This window comes from Lutra lutra, chromosome 16, assembly GCF_902655055.1.
Source record: "Lutra lutra chromosome 16, mLutLut1.2, whole genome shotgun sequence".
Lineage (NCBI taxonomy): Eukaryota > Metazoa > Chordata > Mammalia > Carnivora > Mustelidae > Lutra > Lutra lutra.
Genome location: NC_062293.1, coordinates 19,659,580 through 19,673,459, shown reverse-complemented (window position 1 = coordinate 19,673,459; position 13,880 = coordinate 19,659,580). Strand labels below are relative to the sequence as shown.

At 46.7% G+C, this 13,880-nt stretch overlaps 1 protein-coding gene and 1 long non-coding RNA gene across 3 annotated transcripts; one reads left to right on the top strand and one right to left on the bottom strand.

Moving 5' to 3' along the window:
* Nucleotides 1-3,027, bottom strand: LOC125087873 (uncharacterized). The gene is made up of 3 exons (XR_007123532.1): nt 2,898-3,027; nt 961-1,125; nt 1-212 (listed from the first exon to the last, which is right to left on the bottom strand). It is a non-coding gene; the product is annotated as an uncharacterized LOC125087873 (long non-coding RNA).
* A 161-nt stretch (nt 3,028-3,188) lies between these two features.
* On the top strand, nt 3,189-12,942 carry G6PC1 (glucose-6-phosphatase catalytic subunit 1). 2 transcript variants are annotated; one of them, XM_047708609.1, is made up of 5 exons: nt 3,189-3,445; nt 6,455-6,564; nt 8,457-8,562; nt 9,186-9,301; nt 11,256-12,942. In XM_047708609.1, exons 1-5 carry the CDS (start codon nt 3,402-3,404, stop codon nt 11,765-11,767), a joined length of 888 nt encoding a protein of 295 aa, XP_047564565.1. In that variant the 5' UTR covers nt 3,189-3,401; the 3' UTR covers nt 11,768-12,942. The 2 variants fall into 2 exon arrangements, with proteins under 2 accessions (XP_047564565.1, XP_047564564.1); XM_047708608.1 differs by having other exon boundaries at nt 3,192-3,615.
* The last annotated feature ends 938 nt before the right edge of the window (nt 12,943-13,880 follow it).

The window sequence follows — 13,880 nt, the reverse complement described above, 5'->3', positions numbered from 1 at the left end:
CTGGGAGACGCGTCTCTAAGTGATCGGATCCTCACCCAAATCTCTAGCCACTCCCATGCTTTGTCCACAATATTCACCTCAAATACCCACAAGTCCTTTGAGGATCTGAGAACTCTAATTTTCTCTCTTCAGCTTTCTAACAGACTCGGGTCCTTTGGGGCCTCATTCTTTTCTGCACACGATAAAAATTTGCTGGAGGCGGCAGGATGGAGCTGGAGGGTGGAAAGGTAAAGACGAGTAAATGGTCTCGTGATGTACACAGTTGCTCCAAGAGGGTCCCCCTCCCTGGAGGGCAGCCTGCCAGAAGGCTGCCCAGTATGCCCCGAAAGGGTTATCAGCCCCATCATGTGTCTCTATCAACATGAACCCTCTCCCTGCGGTTCTTCCAGAAGATAGGGCTCTCCACCGGTTCCCCACCTACCGAGCACATGGTGGAGACCTAGACAGTGGCCTCTGGATATTTTGTTAAAGGATCTGCTCTGTTCACCCTCCACTCACCCCAGACCATAAAAGCTCCAGTCCCCAGGGATCACCACAATAGTTACTGAATACTTTTGAGGAGGGCTTATCTAGTAGAGGGAAGGGGCCATCTCTTTGGTTGGGGCCTCCAACCCGTGCTCTTGCAGTCCTGACAATGCAGAACACTGCCCTGCCCTCCACAACCCTGCCAACCACAAGCCCCACCGGCAGCTCCCCGACCATTAGCCGCTCTCTAGCCTAGAAGTGGGGGGGAGGGGGTTGCTTGGACCAGCAGAGACAATGTGGTCAAGGGCAGTTAGAATCAGCTTGAGCTGGGTGGGAGCCCAGGGGAGGTGGGGGTGAGACTCCAGGTCATACCTCCTGGATGACATTGTAATCATTTCCAGCATGGAATGTTGTCAACCTTTGCTACCCATTCATTAGCTCTGAGTTTCTTTTCCTTGTCCCCAATCCACTCCTTACAAGGCAATATGGACTTACCGATGGAAAATCCAAGCAGGTTTTGAAAAACTCTATTCCAACGAGCTCTGATCTTTGAAAATGTTAGTCTGTCACCTGATTCCACCCCCAACTCCCTTCAGAGGTCTAGGTGACCCAGGTGTGTGAGGCTTTGGTCTCTGCATGGCTACAGGATGATTTCGGCTCCTGCAGGAAAGCGGGCAGCATTGTTTCTCATAACTTAGTTTCTGTTACTTCTATTTATTCCTTGTCCTTTATATATCTAGTCTCCAGGAAGTCCATGCAATGGACTTCCTGGAGATTAGGTATATAGATATATATAAAATCTCCAAATACAAATGAAAGAAAGCACAAACCCCTCAGGGAGATGCAAATTAAAACCATAATAAAATATCACCTTACAGGGCGCCTGGCTGGCTCAGTCAGAGGAGCGTATGACTCTTGATCTCAGGGTCGTGAGATCGATCCCCATGTTGGGTTTAGAGTTTACTTAATAAATAAATATTTTTATTTTTTTTTATAAATAAATATTTTTAAAAACATATATCACTGTACACCTGTCAGAATGGCTAAAATAAAAAAGACAAGAAATAACAAGTGTTGGCGAGGATGTGGTGAAGAAGGATCTCTCATGAACTGTTGGTGAGAATGTGAATTAGTAGAATCACTGTGGAAAACAGTATGGAGTTTGTTCAAAAAATTTAAAAATAGAAACACCAGAAGCATCTGGGTGGTTCAGTCGGTTAAGTGTCTGCCTTTGGCTCAGGTCATGATCCCGGAGTCCTGGGGATCGAGCCCCATGGTGGGCTCCCTGCTTAGCAAGGGGTCTGCTTCTCCCTCTGCCTCTGCTGCTCCCCTGCTCACTCTCTCTCAAATCAATAAATAAAATCTTTTTAAAAATTAGAACTACTGCATGACCCAGTAATCCACTTCTGGGCATTTACCCAAAGAAAAAAAAAACACTAGTTCAAAAAGATATATACATTCTTCTGTTTATTGCAGCGTTATTTACAATAGCCAAGATATGGAAGCAAACCAACCATCTATCCATAGATAAATGGATAAAGAAGAGATGGTGTCCATATAGAGATAAGAATAGACACACACACGCGCGCGCGCGCGCACACACACACACACACACACAGAGGAATATTACTCAATCATAAAAAAGGGTGAGGTTTTTGTCATTTGTGACAACATAGATGGACCCAGGAGGGATTATGCTGAGTGAAATAAGTCAGACTAAGAAAGACAAATATATCACACGATTTCACTTATATGTGGAATCTTAAAAAAAAAAAAGAAAGAAATGAATAAACATGAAAAGCAGAATCAAACCAATAAATACAGAGAATAAACTGATGGTTGCCAGAGGGAAGGAAGCGGGGAGGAGGGGCAAAATGGGGGAAGGAGAGTGGGAGATACAGGCTTCCAGATCTCATGGGATGAATAAGTCACCATGATGAAAGGTACAACACAGGGAGTACAGTCAATGGTATTGAAACAGTGTTGCACAGTGACGTTGCATGGTGACAAGCATAGCACAATGTGTAGAGATGTCCAATTGCTATGTTATACACCTGAAACTGATGCAACATTGTATATCAGCTACATTCAAAGGCATTTAAAAAAAAAAAAACAGGAGCCCTTTCCGGAGTTCCCAGTCACCAGCTTGCTGGTGTTTTTACGAAGAACTACATAGTCAGCACATTGTTTTTGCATGAACACACATTCATTCTACTGCTTAAACTTGCCTGTTAAAACCCCAAAGGTCCCGACCTGAAGGACATTAAGGGAATTAATCAGTGCATTCAAAGATGATTATTTCCTGGCCGTAAGAGCTACCGAGACAACCGTGGGAAGAGGGTTTGAGCTCCCAGACCAGGGGCCCTCCAGAGATCCCTCTGCAGATAAAAGAGGCCCAGCAAGGTGATGGTTCCCCGGACGATAGAACTTACCACATTTTAAAAGGAATATTCTTAAAACATGATAGCTAGAACACCAAGACTTGTCTTTGTCTTCAAATAAGTGCACTTGCAGACAGGAAATCTCTACAAGAACCAGGGCAGATGTAGACTCTGTCCTGGGTCCCTGGGCTGGCTTCGGAGCCAGAGGGCAGCCCTACCCCAAGCAGCGTGCCAAAGTTAATAATTGGCCCGGCCGAGTACATGGCAGATCAGGCTGTTTTTGTGTGCCCGTTTTTCTATTTTACGTAAATCACCCCGGACATGTTTGCATCAACCTACCGGTGATGCACCTTTGATCAATAGATTTTAGACAAAAGTGGTTTTTGAGTCCAAAGATCAGGGCTGGGTTGACCTGCAGGGCAGATCCAGGGTGTATAAAAACAGGGGCAAGGCGCGGGCTGATAGAAGAGTAATCACCACCAAGTCCGTCATCGCAGCAAGGGCTCAGCTGAAGGCTGCCCAAGGCGTCAGGAGTGAGGATGGAGCAAGGAATGAATGCCCTTCATGACTTTGGGATCCAGTCAACGCACTACCTCCAGGTGAATTACCAGGACTCTCAGGATTGGTTCATCTTGGTGTCCATGATCGCAGACCTCAGGAATGCCTTCTATGTCCTCTTCCCCATCTGGTTCCATCTCCGTGAAGCTGTGGGCATCAAGCTCCTCTGGGTAGCGGTGATTGGAGACTGGCTCAACCTCGTCTTTAAGTGGTGAGTAAGAGCCAGACAGAGAGGAGATCGGCAAGGGAAGAGGCTGGCATTCTCTCTGGAAATGTCTGTCCATTGGAAGTTGCCGTCTCCGTGCTATTTGGGAAGACACAGGCTACTCCCCTCCCAACTTTGGATCATCTACTTAAAGAGGGAAGACAGAGGAAACCCTGTCCATGAGTTGAAGACACAGGCAAGGCTATTTCATGTGGATGGAAGGCCAGCTGTTCGACTTAGTGAAAAGGCTGACGTATAGGTTATAAGTGAAGAAGTCCAGTTTTATTACTTTGAAGCAGGATAGGTAACATAAAGATAGATGGATGAAAGATGGTGCATGAAAACAGGAAACGTGTTGGTAACTTAAAATCCATGGCATGGATGGGGCGCCTGGGTGGCTCAGAGGGTTAAAGCCTCTGCCTTCGGCTCAGATCATGATCCCAGGGTCCTGGGATCGAGCCCCACATCGAGCTCCCTGCTCAGCGGGGAACCTGCTTCCCCTCCTCTCTCTCTGCCTGCCTCTCTTCCTACTTGTGATCTCTGTCAAGTAAATAAATAAAATCTTAAAAAAAAAATCCATTGGATGGAAAAATGAGAAGCAACCCAGAGAACTGGGCTCCAACCCTCATTCAGCCACCCACCAGCTTTACATCCTGGGCAAATCAAAGCCACTCTCTGAGTTTCTGTTTTATAATCTGTAAACTTAGGTTATCTCTGGGACCTTAATAATAATTCTAGTTTACATTTATTGAACTTTTAATAGGTACTAGGCCATGTGCCAAGAGCTTTGCTGTGGGGTTGTTGCTACAATATAACAGATGAAGAGACAGAAGCATTGAGATAAGCAACCACAGCTTGATCAACATGGTGGTCAAAGGCAGAGGCAGCACTGAAGCCTAGGCAGGCTGATTTCAGAGGCAAGGTTCTTAAGAACTAGATTATAGTCAATGCTGATGAAGTGACTCTCTCAGAGGGCAAGTGGTAGTCCTAATTTTAGCATTTGTCAATTTCTCTGTCTTTGTATTCCCCTTGGGGCCACTTTCAATCTACTGATGAGTCATGCTTGCAAAAATCCTACATCTTTTACAGTGGTTGGCCAGTACCAGTTGACTCCAGCACATGACTGGTTTGGCCTCTATTTCCACATCTAGAAAATAAAGAGCTTGGGCCAGCTAAGACCTTTACCATCCCTAAACTATCTATGTCTACTCTCAAGTGATTCTGAAGATGCTTCTAGGTCTAATATTCTTTGGCCATAAACAATAAATGTCTTTTAGTATCCAAAAAAATTTTGTCATGGCGTTGAGAGGACCAAGGTGTATCAATGTGGTTCTGAAACCTCTGTTGAGAGGTTGAAGAACTAAATGTTGTCTGTAATGCCTCCTATTCAGCAGCATGACCCTAAAAAGTAAACAGGTAAAGGGTTATTTTAAACATCTGATCTCAGTTGAAGAACCATGGATTTTCTCTTGAGTTGGCAGAGGTCAGAGTTAGTGGCTATCTCTGATGTCGGTGAAAAATCACTATTCCAGTCCTGGAGGGGCTGAACCTTGACACCTGTTTCCACAATGAAAAGCATATCTAGTACTTTATCTAGTACTTTTAAAAGAGAAGTGGTTTGGGGCGCCTGGGTGGCTCAGTGGGTTAAGTAAGCCTCTCCCTTCAGCTCAGGTCATGATCCCAGGGTCCTGGGATTGAGCCCCGCATCGGGCTCTCTGCTCATCAGGGAGCATGCTTCCCCCCCTCTCTCTGCCTGCATCTCTGCCTCCTTGTGATCTCTCTCTCTTAAAAAAAAATAATAATAATAATAATAATAAAGGGGAAGTGGTTTGTCTGGGCTGTACCCTCTTCCAAGGCAGAGAGATTACAAAGTAAGGGCCCGAAGCTATCTCTGTCCTTACAGAGAGCAATTCTTTTTTTTTTTTTTTTTAAGATTTTATTTATTTATTTGTCATAGAGAGAAGCGAGAGTGAGCACAGGCAGACAGAGTGGCAGGCAGAGGCAGAGGGAGAAGCAGGCTCGCCGCCAAGCAAGGAGCCCGATGTGGGACTCGATCCCAGGACGCTGGGATCATGACCTGAGCCGAAGGCAGCTGCTTAACCAACTGAGCCACCCAGGCGTCCCTCAGAGAGCAATTCTTATGGCAAGGAGGCCACATCTCCTGAGGGTGACTGTCCCTGGGGCCCAGGCACATTCTCTGATGTCGGAGGAAACCCAAGACTCCCTGAGACCTGACGGAAGAGCATAGAGACCTGGCAGGATTTGCAAGTCCAAGGTGCAAACTGTGGTTCTTTTTTTTTTTTTAAGATTTTATTTATTTATTTATTTGACAGACAGAGATCACAAGTAGGCAGAGAGGCAGGCAGAGAGAGTGGGAAGCAGGCTCCCCGCTGAGCAGAGAGCCTGATGCGGGGCTGGATCCCAGGACCCTGAGATCACGACCTGAGCCAAAGGCAGAGGCTTTAACCCACTGAGCCACCCAGGTGTCCCGCAAACTGTAGTTCTGTATGTGTCCTTCCGGGACCAATTCTTCCTGGGGTTTAAAAAAGTCACAGAGCTTCCATTAATATGGATTTTTAGGATCTCGGGTTTAATTTTGTTTGAGTAAATAATTCTTTCGAGTCGTTCCAAATTCAAAAGTTATATAAAGGATGTACCAGAAAAAGTCTCCCTCTCCTACCACTCACCAGCCACCCCATTCCCCTTCTTGGAGGCAGCCAAAGCTAATAGTTTTCTGTTTCGGATCACATGAATCTTCTCACACTACTCCCTTTTCCCCAAGGTGTGGGCTTCAGGCAAAAGGGTTCCTTCAGTAACTCCAGACGCTGGTTCTGCTTTTTTACAGGATTCTGTTTGGACAGCGTCCATACTGGTGGGTCATGGACACAGATTACTACCGCAACACCTCCGTGCCGCTGATAAAGCAGTTTCCGGTCACCTGTGAGACTGGACCAGGTGAGAGTCCCCACCCCTTCTGTAGAGACAGAAGCTGGGTGGACCTTGCTCACGGTGGCCACCTCTCAGCAGTCAGTGTAGACGAAGCCATCTTTGAGGGGACAGGAGGAGGACAGCTCCTTCAAGCTTTAGTCAGTCTTCAGTTGGGTACAACTCCATGTTAATTTAATTCAAGGAGGCCCCTTGAAGAGCACATCTCTGCTGATTTAGAAATCTGCCTAATGTTTCCAGAACCTGAATGGCTAGTCCAGAGAGGGAAGGGTATTCTTATAGGCAAAGAGCTCATGAGAGTAATGGCATTGTGGCCCTTCGTCCGGGGAGGGAAAGCAGGAGAAGGCTAAGCCCCTAGCTTGTTCTTCCCCAAGGACCAGCCAAGTAGAGGTATCTTCCTGAACCGACTGTCCAATCCCGTCCCATGTTTGTGCTTTTTTTTTTTTAAGATTTTATTTATTTATTCGACAGACAGAGATCACAAGTAGGCAGAGAGGCAGGTAGAGAGAGAGAGAAGGAAGCAGGCTCCCCGCTGAGCAGAGAGCCCGATGCGGGTCTCAATCCCAGGACCCTGGGATCATGACCTGAGCCGAAGGCAGAGGCTTTAACCCACTGAGCCACCCAGGGTCCCCATGTTTGTGCTTTACTAGACACAACCAAACAGTTCTTATGCAACCCAATGATAGATTAGATTTCCTTTTTTGGTAGGCAATGGACTATCCAACCGCTTCACTCACCCTTAAGTCTTGGTGCCAGCATCCCTTCCTCAGGGGCCCATCCCTGACTCCCAAACTAGGGCATGGCCCTTAGTTATTTCTTCTCGCAAACCCTTTGCTCACTTCAGAGCATATTCATTCACTTTATTTATTTATTTATTTATTTACTTTATTTAAATTTTTAAAAATTTCATTTTATTTAAATTTTATTTATTGAGCACCTACACCATGCCAGACATTGTTCTAAGTACTTGGAGTACCTTCAGTGAATAAAAGAGACAAAGATCGCTGTCCTTGTGCAGCTGAAGTTTGAATGGTGTGTGTGTGTGTGTGTGTGTGTGCGCGCGCACGTGCACGCACATGCACAATATACACAATCATATTTCATGAGTAAAAGATAAAGGATTTTAGAAGAAGAGGAAGATGAATAGGAGGAGGAGGAGAGGAGGAAGAAGGAGCAAAGGAGGAGAAGGAGGAGAAAAGGAAAGGCAAGGCTTTATCTCTGGGATGCCCTGGCAAGCAGACTCAGATGTAGACTAGCATGCAAGAGTCCATGTGTTGAATGTGGGAGGAACCCAGTTGGTCAGAGAGAGGGAGCACAAGCAGGGGGAGCGACAGAGGGAGAGGAAGAAGCAGGCTCCCCACTGAGCAGGAGCCCCATGAGGGGCTCAATCCCAGGACCCTGGGATCATGACCTGAGCTGAAATCAGACGCTTAACTAACTGAGCCACCCAGGCACCCCTAGATATTTGTTTGATAAATGACTAAAGGGATGAATGGGTGGATGGCAGGATTGGTGGATGGATGGATGAAAGGTTGGAAAGATGGGTGGTGGATGGACAGATAGTTGGATGGATAGATGGATAGAAATATGGGTGGGTGGATGGATGGATGGATAGAGGACATGCCCTAGCAGTGTCCCAGATGGAGACTTTTTTTTTTAAGATTTTATTTATTTGACAGAGAGAGACATCGAGAGAGTGAACACAAACAGGGGCAGAGGGAGAGAGAGAGGGAAAAGCAGGTTTCCTACTGAACAGGGAGCCTGATGTGGGGCTCGATCCCAGGACCCTGGGATCATGACCTGAGCCAAAGGCATACGCATAACGACAGAGCCTCCCAGGAGCCCCTAGGTGGAGACTTTTTACCTTTAGTTCATCCATTCCTCTCTTCCCTACTCTTTAGGGAGTCCCTCTGGTCATGCCATGGGCACAGCGGGTGTATACTACGTGATGGTCACATCCACCCTCGCTATCTTCCGGGGAAAGAAAAAGCCAACCTACAGATTTCGGTAAGAACTCAGCACTGGGGACTGGAGGGTGGAGGGCAGGAGGTGACTGTCTCTGTAAATGGACATACCACTTGCTCTTCCCCACATTCCACACCACTGGCCCACCCCGCCTTGGGCTGGTAGTGAGCCGAGTGGTGGCATTTCTGCTGAGGGCAAGCATGAAGGTCACAGGATGTCAGGGCTGGAAGGGACCTACAAGTACAACCCCTCCCTTTACAGATAAGGAAACAAGGCCCAACACAGTAACGGGGACTTCTCAAGTCCAGACAGCGTCCTACTAGCGGGGTTTAAATAAAAACCCACTTCTGTACCAACCAAAGAGTCGCCTTGTCCAGGTTGAAAAACAAAGGCACATAAGACATTCCTACTACAGAGTTCTGAGCCCTCAGCCACTGTGGAAATGGTTAATTATCACACACACGTAAAATAGGGGAGCTTAACGTTCACGTGTGCAAGCATTCACCACGTGACATGGGCATCTCCAAGCTTTGGAGTACGGGCTTCGAATTTATAAAAATTCCGCGGACAGCACCTCAGTTGGCCAGGCTCTGGCGTTCCTGCCAGGGCTGTCCTCGCTAAGGGATGCGTACCCGGGTGCTGTCTGACCACCTCTCCTCTTGCAGGTGCTTGAACGTCACTTTGTGGTTGGGATTCTGGGCCGTGCAGCTGAATGTCTGTCTGTCCCGAATCTACCTCGCCGCTCATTTTCCCCACCAGGTTGTTGCCGGAGTCCTGTCAGGTATCAGCTGCTTTGGCTTTCTCCCTTCCCGCCCCTCCTATCCCGTGTCTCCCCAACTGGGACAAAATCCCAGCATGCCAGTTGTGCTCTGGGTGTCATCAGTGCTGTTAGCGTTTCAGCGGGCTGAATGGGAAGGGTGGGGAAACTCTTCATTTCTACAGGAGTGCCCAGATGTACGCAATTCAAAGTGTTTCAGAAAAGTTGCAATACGTCAAGTTCATTTACTCAATTGAATCAGCTAGAAATTTCCTTTTCTATTCTTTATTTCTTACTGATCTTCAGCTGGAAACTGCCCCCTCGTTCTGTTGTTGGGTTTTGTTTTTTTTTTTAAGATTTTATTTCTTTATTTAGAGAGAGAGTAGGGAAAGGGCAGAGGGAGAGGGGGAAAAAAACCTCAGACAGACTCCGCACTGAGAATGAAGCCAGATATGGGGTTCAGTCTCAGGATCCTGAGATCATGACCTGAGCTGAAATCAAGAGTGGGATGCCTAACTGACTGAGCCACCCAGGCGCCCAGGTCCTTAGTTTAGGTTTAAGGGAATCTACCAAATTTAACAAATGAACAGGGTCCTAGAAAAGCTCTTTATTTGGGTAAATCAATTTTCAAACCCACAGTTGGTCTTTCTTATAGGACCAGAGTTTTGAATACAGTTGATAACTGAACAACACAGGGGTTAGGAGCACTGACCCTCTATGTACTCGAAAATCCACATATACCTCTGACTCTCCCAAAACTTACCTATGAATAGTCTAGTGTTAGCTGGAAGCCTTACCGATAACATAAACAGTCAATTAACACATATTTTGTATATTATATGTATTATACCCTGTATTCTTACAATAAAGCAAGCGAGAGAAAGAAAATGTTATTCAGAAAATCATCAGGAGCAGGGGTACCTGAGTGGCTCAGTTAGTTAAGAGTCTGTCTCTGGCTCAGGTCCTGATCTCAGAGTCGTGGGATCGAGCCCCACGTGGGGCTCCCTGCTCAGCGGGGAGTGTGCTTCTCTCTTTGCCCCACTTCCTCCTCATGCTACCTGGCACTCTCTCTCTCACTCTCTCTCAAATAAATAAATAATATCTTTAAAAAAAAAAACAGAAAATCAGCAGGAAGAGATAATACATTTACAGGGATCTACTGTAGTCATCAAAAAAAATCTGCGTATAAGTAGACCCACCTAGTTCAAACTCATGTTGTTCAAGGGTCAACTATACTTGTGTTGTCTTAGATCCCATTTATAAGGGGCTGAAAAGACTTAGGTTAAGTGTAAGAAAGACTTTCTTTACATTGTGGGAGGTCCTGGAATATAAGACCTTAAGGACATTGTAAAATTTCCCCCCTGGAGATGGGTGAGAGCAGAACACAGTAGCATTACAAGAAGAGTGTGGAGTCCAAGGGAGATGAGGGTTTCACAACAACCACAGAAGTAAGGCAGCCTACTGGGTGCCCTGTTTGAGAAGGAGCCTGAAAGCCATGTTACATGAAAGACCTGAGAAGGTATAGGTTAGAGATAAGAATAATTGTCTTCACATGCATTTTCTACAGAGGTTCTAGATTTACAACTTCACTCCTACAGAAATAACTGAGACCAACAGATGGGATGGGGGCGGCGGGGACACAAGGCAGATTTTTTGATAATTCATTCAAGGATGAAATGGGCTGCGCAAGTGGGAGTGAGGTCTCTACCCCTGCGGGTATTCAAGTAGAAACATGAGGGCCCCAACAGGAAGCACGAGTGCAGTGAAGGAATGTATGCGACATGCCTCTCCCGTTTTCCCATCCACCTACGTATGGGAATAAAACAGGTGGCTCTCTAATCTGGCACCTGAGATTTAATGCCACAATGGCAGGATGGATGGCAGGTCATCCATGGCTCCGAACCCACCCCCCACTGCCCCGAGAGCTGAAGGGCTGGAGTCTTCCCTACTTCTCACAGACATTCTTTCTCCCACGCAGGCATTGCTGTGGCTGAAACTTTCCGCCACATCCAGAGCATCTACAACGCCAGCCTCAAGAAGTACTTCCTCATCACCTTCTTCCTGTTCGGCTTTGCCATTGGATTTTACCTGCTGCTCAAGGAGCTGGGCGTAGACCTCCTATGGACGCTAGAAAAAGCCAAGAGATGGTGCCAGCGGCCGGAATGGGTCCACATTGACACCACGCCCTTCGCCAGCCTCCTCAAGAACGTGGGGACCCTCTTCGGCCTGGGGCTGGCTCTCAACTCCAGCATGTACAGGGAGAGCTGCAAGGGCAAGTTCAGCAAATGGTTCCCGTTCCGCCTCTGCTGCATCGTGGCCTCTCTCGTCCTCCTGCACCTCTTTGACTCTCTGAAGCCCCCATCCCAAGTGGAGCTGATCTTCTACGTCCTGTCCTTCTGCAAGAGTGCGGCCGTGCCCCTGGCATCTGTCAGCCTCATCCCTTACTGCCTTGCCCGGGTCCTGGGCCAGCCGGACAAGAAGTCTTTGTGAGGGCCTCGGAGCCTACAGAGTTCAAGGTCAACTACTGACTGACCGTGCCAACCTCTGAGGGAGGCTAGGGTCTTCTGCCAGAGGCCAGAGGTGCTAGAGTCAGCCCGGGACCGCTCCCTCCTTTGCAATTCTAATTGTATTGGGTGGGGGGTTTTTTGGAAAGCAAATAAGGCTAGTTGAGAAAGCCTTATCTTTTAGGAGTTGGGTCCTTCTGGATTTTTCCCTGAAGACTTACTTGCTCTTCTTTGAGATAACGTGAAAGCAAGACTTCCAGGTAGGGCCTGCTCGCCACCCAGGCTGGGGATCTCAACTGAGAATTTTCTACCTGTCCCCATCCTTACGCAGAAAAGGGAAAGGAGAAAGGAGCAGTGGACTTGACAGAGAAAGAAGGATGATGGGTTAAGGAAGACTTTTTCATATCCTGCACATCTTGTAAATTATGTTACACAATATCTAAATGGCTTTGATTATATTTGAGTCTTTAGGTAAGGCACTCTTAATAGTGGGGGGCCAACTTAGAGTATAATTAATGGGTAATTAGTGGGGTAATTCTGCTTCTTATATTTTTCTGTTATATATCCATGGTCTTTGCATTTACCGGGATTCCTGAATGGCCGCAGAAACCTTGATTTGTACTGGGTCAGAGCATTCAGATATAATCAATTTCTCCTCTATCACACTAGATCTCCCTCCTTGTTAGCCCAGCTCTGCTTTCCCTAGAATTTTCCACTGGCTCCACATCCTGTCAGATACAGAGATGCCTAAAAGCAGCTCTGGGGCAGTGCTTGTGTATGGTTTAGTTAAACTCTGAAATCTTGGACAAAAAAGCGAGGAGAGGGCAAGGAGAGGCAAGGAATCCTCTCCCCAGAAGGTCACTCCAATGTTACTTTTGATTCTTACAGGGTAAATATGACTCCTTTCTCTATCCCAAGACAACCAAAAGCACATTCTTAGAGGAAAAGCCAGCTTTCCCTTGCCTGTTCTTAAGTCTCAGCTGATTCGCAGAATATGTCTTAAAAAGAATGTTTAAGCCTATTTATTTGAGAGTCCTTGTTTTTGCTACTAATTATACAGTTCACCATATATTACCATTCACACCAGCCATCCTGGTCATAACATCTTTGAAAAGAAAAATATATATGTGCAGTATTTTATTAAAACAACATTTTATTTAAGAACGAAGTCTTGCTGATTACTGTATTTTAGATGCAATTCGATCTGAAGGTTCTAATTCTGGCTTGGCTAAATTTCTAGCTCCTTTTCTATTTCCCTAAACAAATCATTTAGTCTCCGTGTACCTATATTTTCCCTTCGGAGAAAGAGAGTCTTGGGCTGGCCAGGAATGCCCGTGGAGCTGGGGGGCCTACAAAGTGTCCACGGGGGCACAGATAGTGTGGAGGGCATCGAGGCAGGCACAATATCATCGGCCAAGATTGAACATGAGTTACCAGACCCCAGGTCAGCATGAGTGGCTCGAAGGGATCAAGCTGCAACTTAAAGACAAATACACAGGGTCATTAACCAAACTAAGCAATCAGGGAATGTAAGTCACAGCAGCAGAAAAGACCGGGTAGACTCTGGAATCCAGGAAGCCGGTATCAGCAAGGTTTGGGGTTATGGTTAAAGAAAGTCAAAACAGGGGCCCCTGGGGGTGTCTCAGTGGGTTAAAGCCTCTGCCTTCGGCTCAGGTCATGATATCAGGGTCCTGGGATTGAGCCCTGCATCGGGCTTTCTGCTTGGCGGGAAGTCTGCTCCCCCCTTCCTTCTCTCTGCCTGCCTCTCTGCCTACTTGTGATCTCTGTCTGTCAAATAAATAAATAAAATCTTAAAAAAAAAAAGTCAAAACAGAGCGAGTATTAGCAACACGGAAACCTCAAGGGAGCTCTTGAAGTTTTCTCCCCAAATGATTCATTTCATCTTGGGTGCGGGGGCACCCCCTCCAAAGGCATAGCCCTGGATCTAGGAAGACACCTGCTCACTCCCTTCAGAACTTTGGAACGTGTGTCTTCTAGAAAGTTGAGTCCTCCTTCTGGATTTGGGTTCTTCAGGGGGCATGCGGCCCCTCGGAGACTCTACTGGCCTTCCAGAGGGAGAAGGGAAATGGTCTTGTTCT

What these genes read in the sequence shown, in the direction of transcription:
- G6PC1 (XM_047708608.1), top strand. Translation starts at nt 3,386, where the DNA reads ATGGAGCAAGGAATGAATGCCCTTCATGACTTTGGGATCCAGTCAACG. An exon ending in CACCTGTGAGACTGGACCAG is followed by an intron (nt 6,565 to 8,456) that starts GTGAGAGTCCCC and finishes CCTACTCTTTAG; the next exon opens with GGAGTCCCTCTGGTCATGCC. An exon ending in TGTTGCCGGAGTCCTGTCAG is followed by an intron (nt 9,302 to 11,255) that starts GTATCAGCTGCT and finishes TCTCCCACGCAG; the next exon opens with GCATTGCTGTGGCTGAAACT.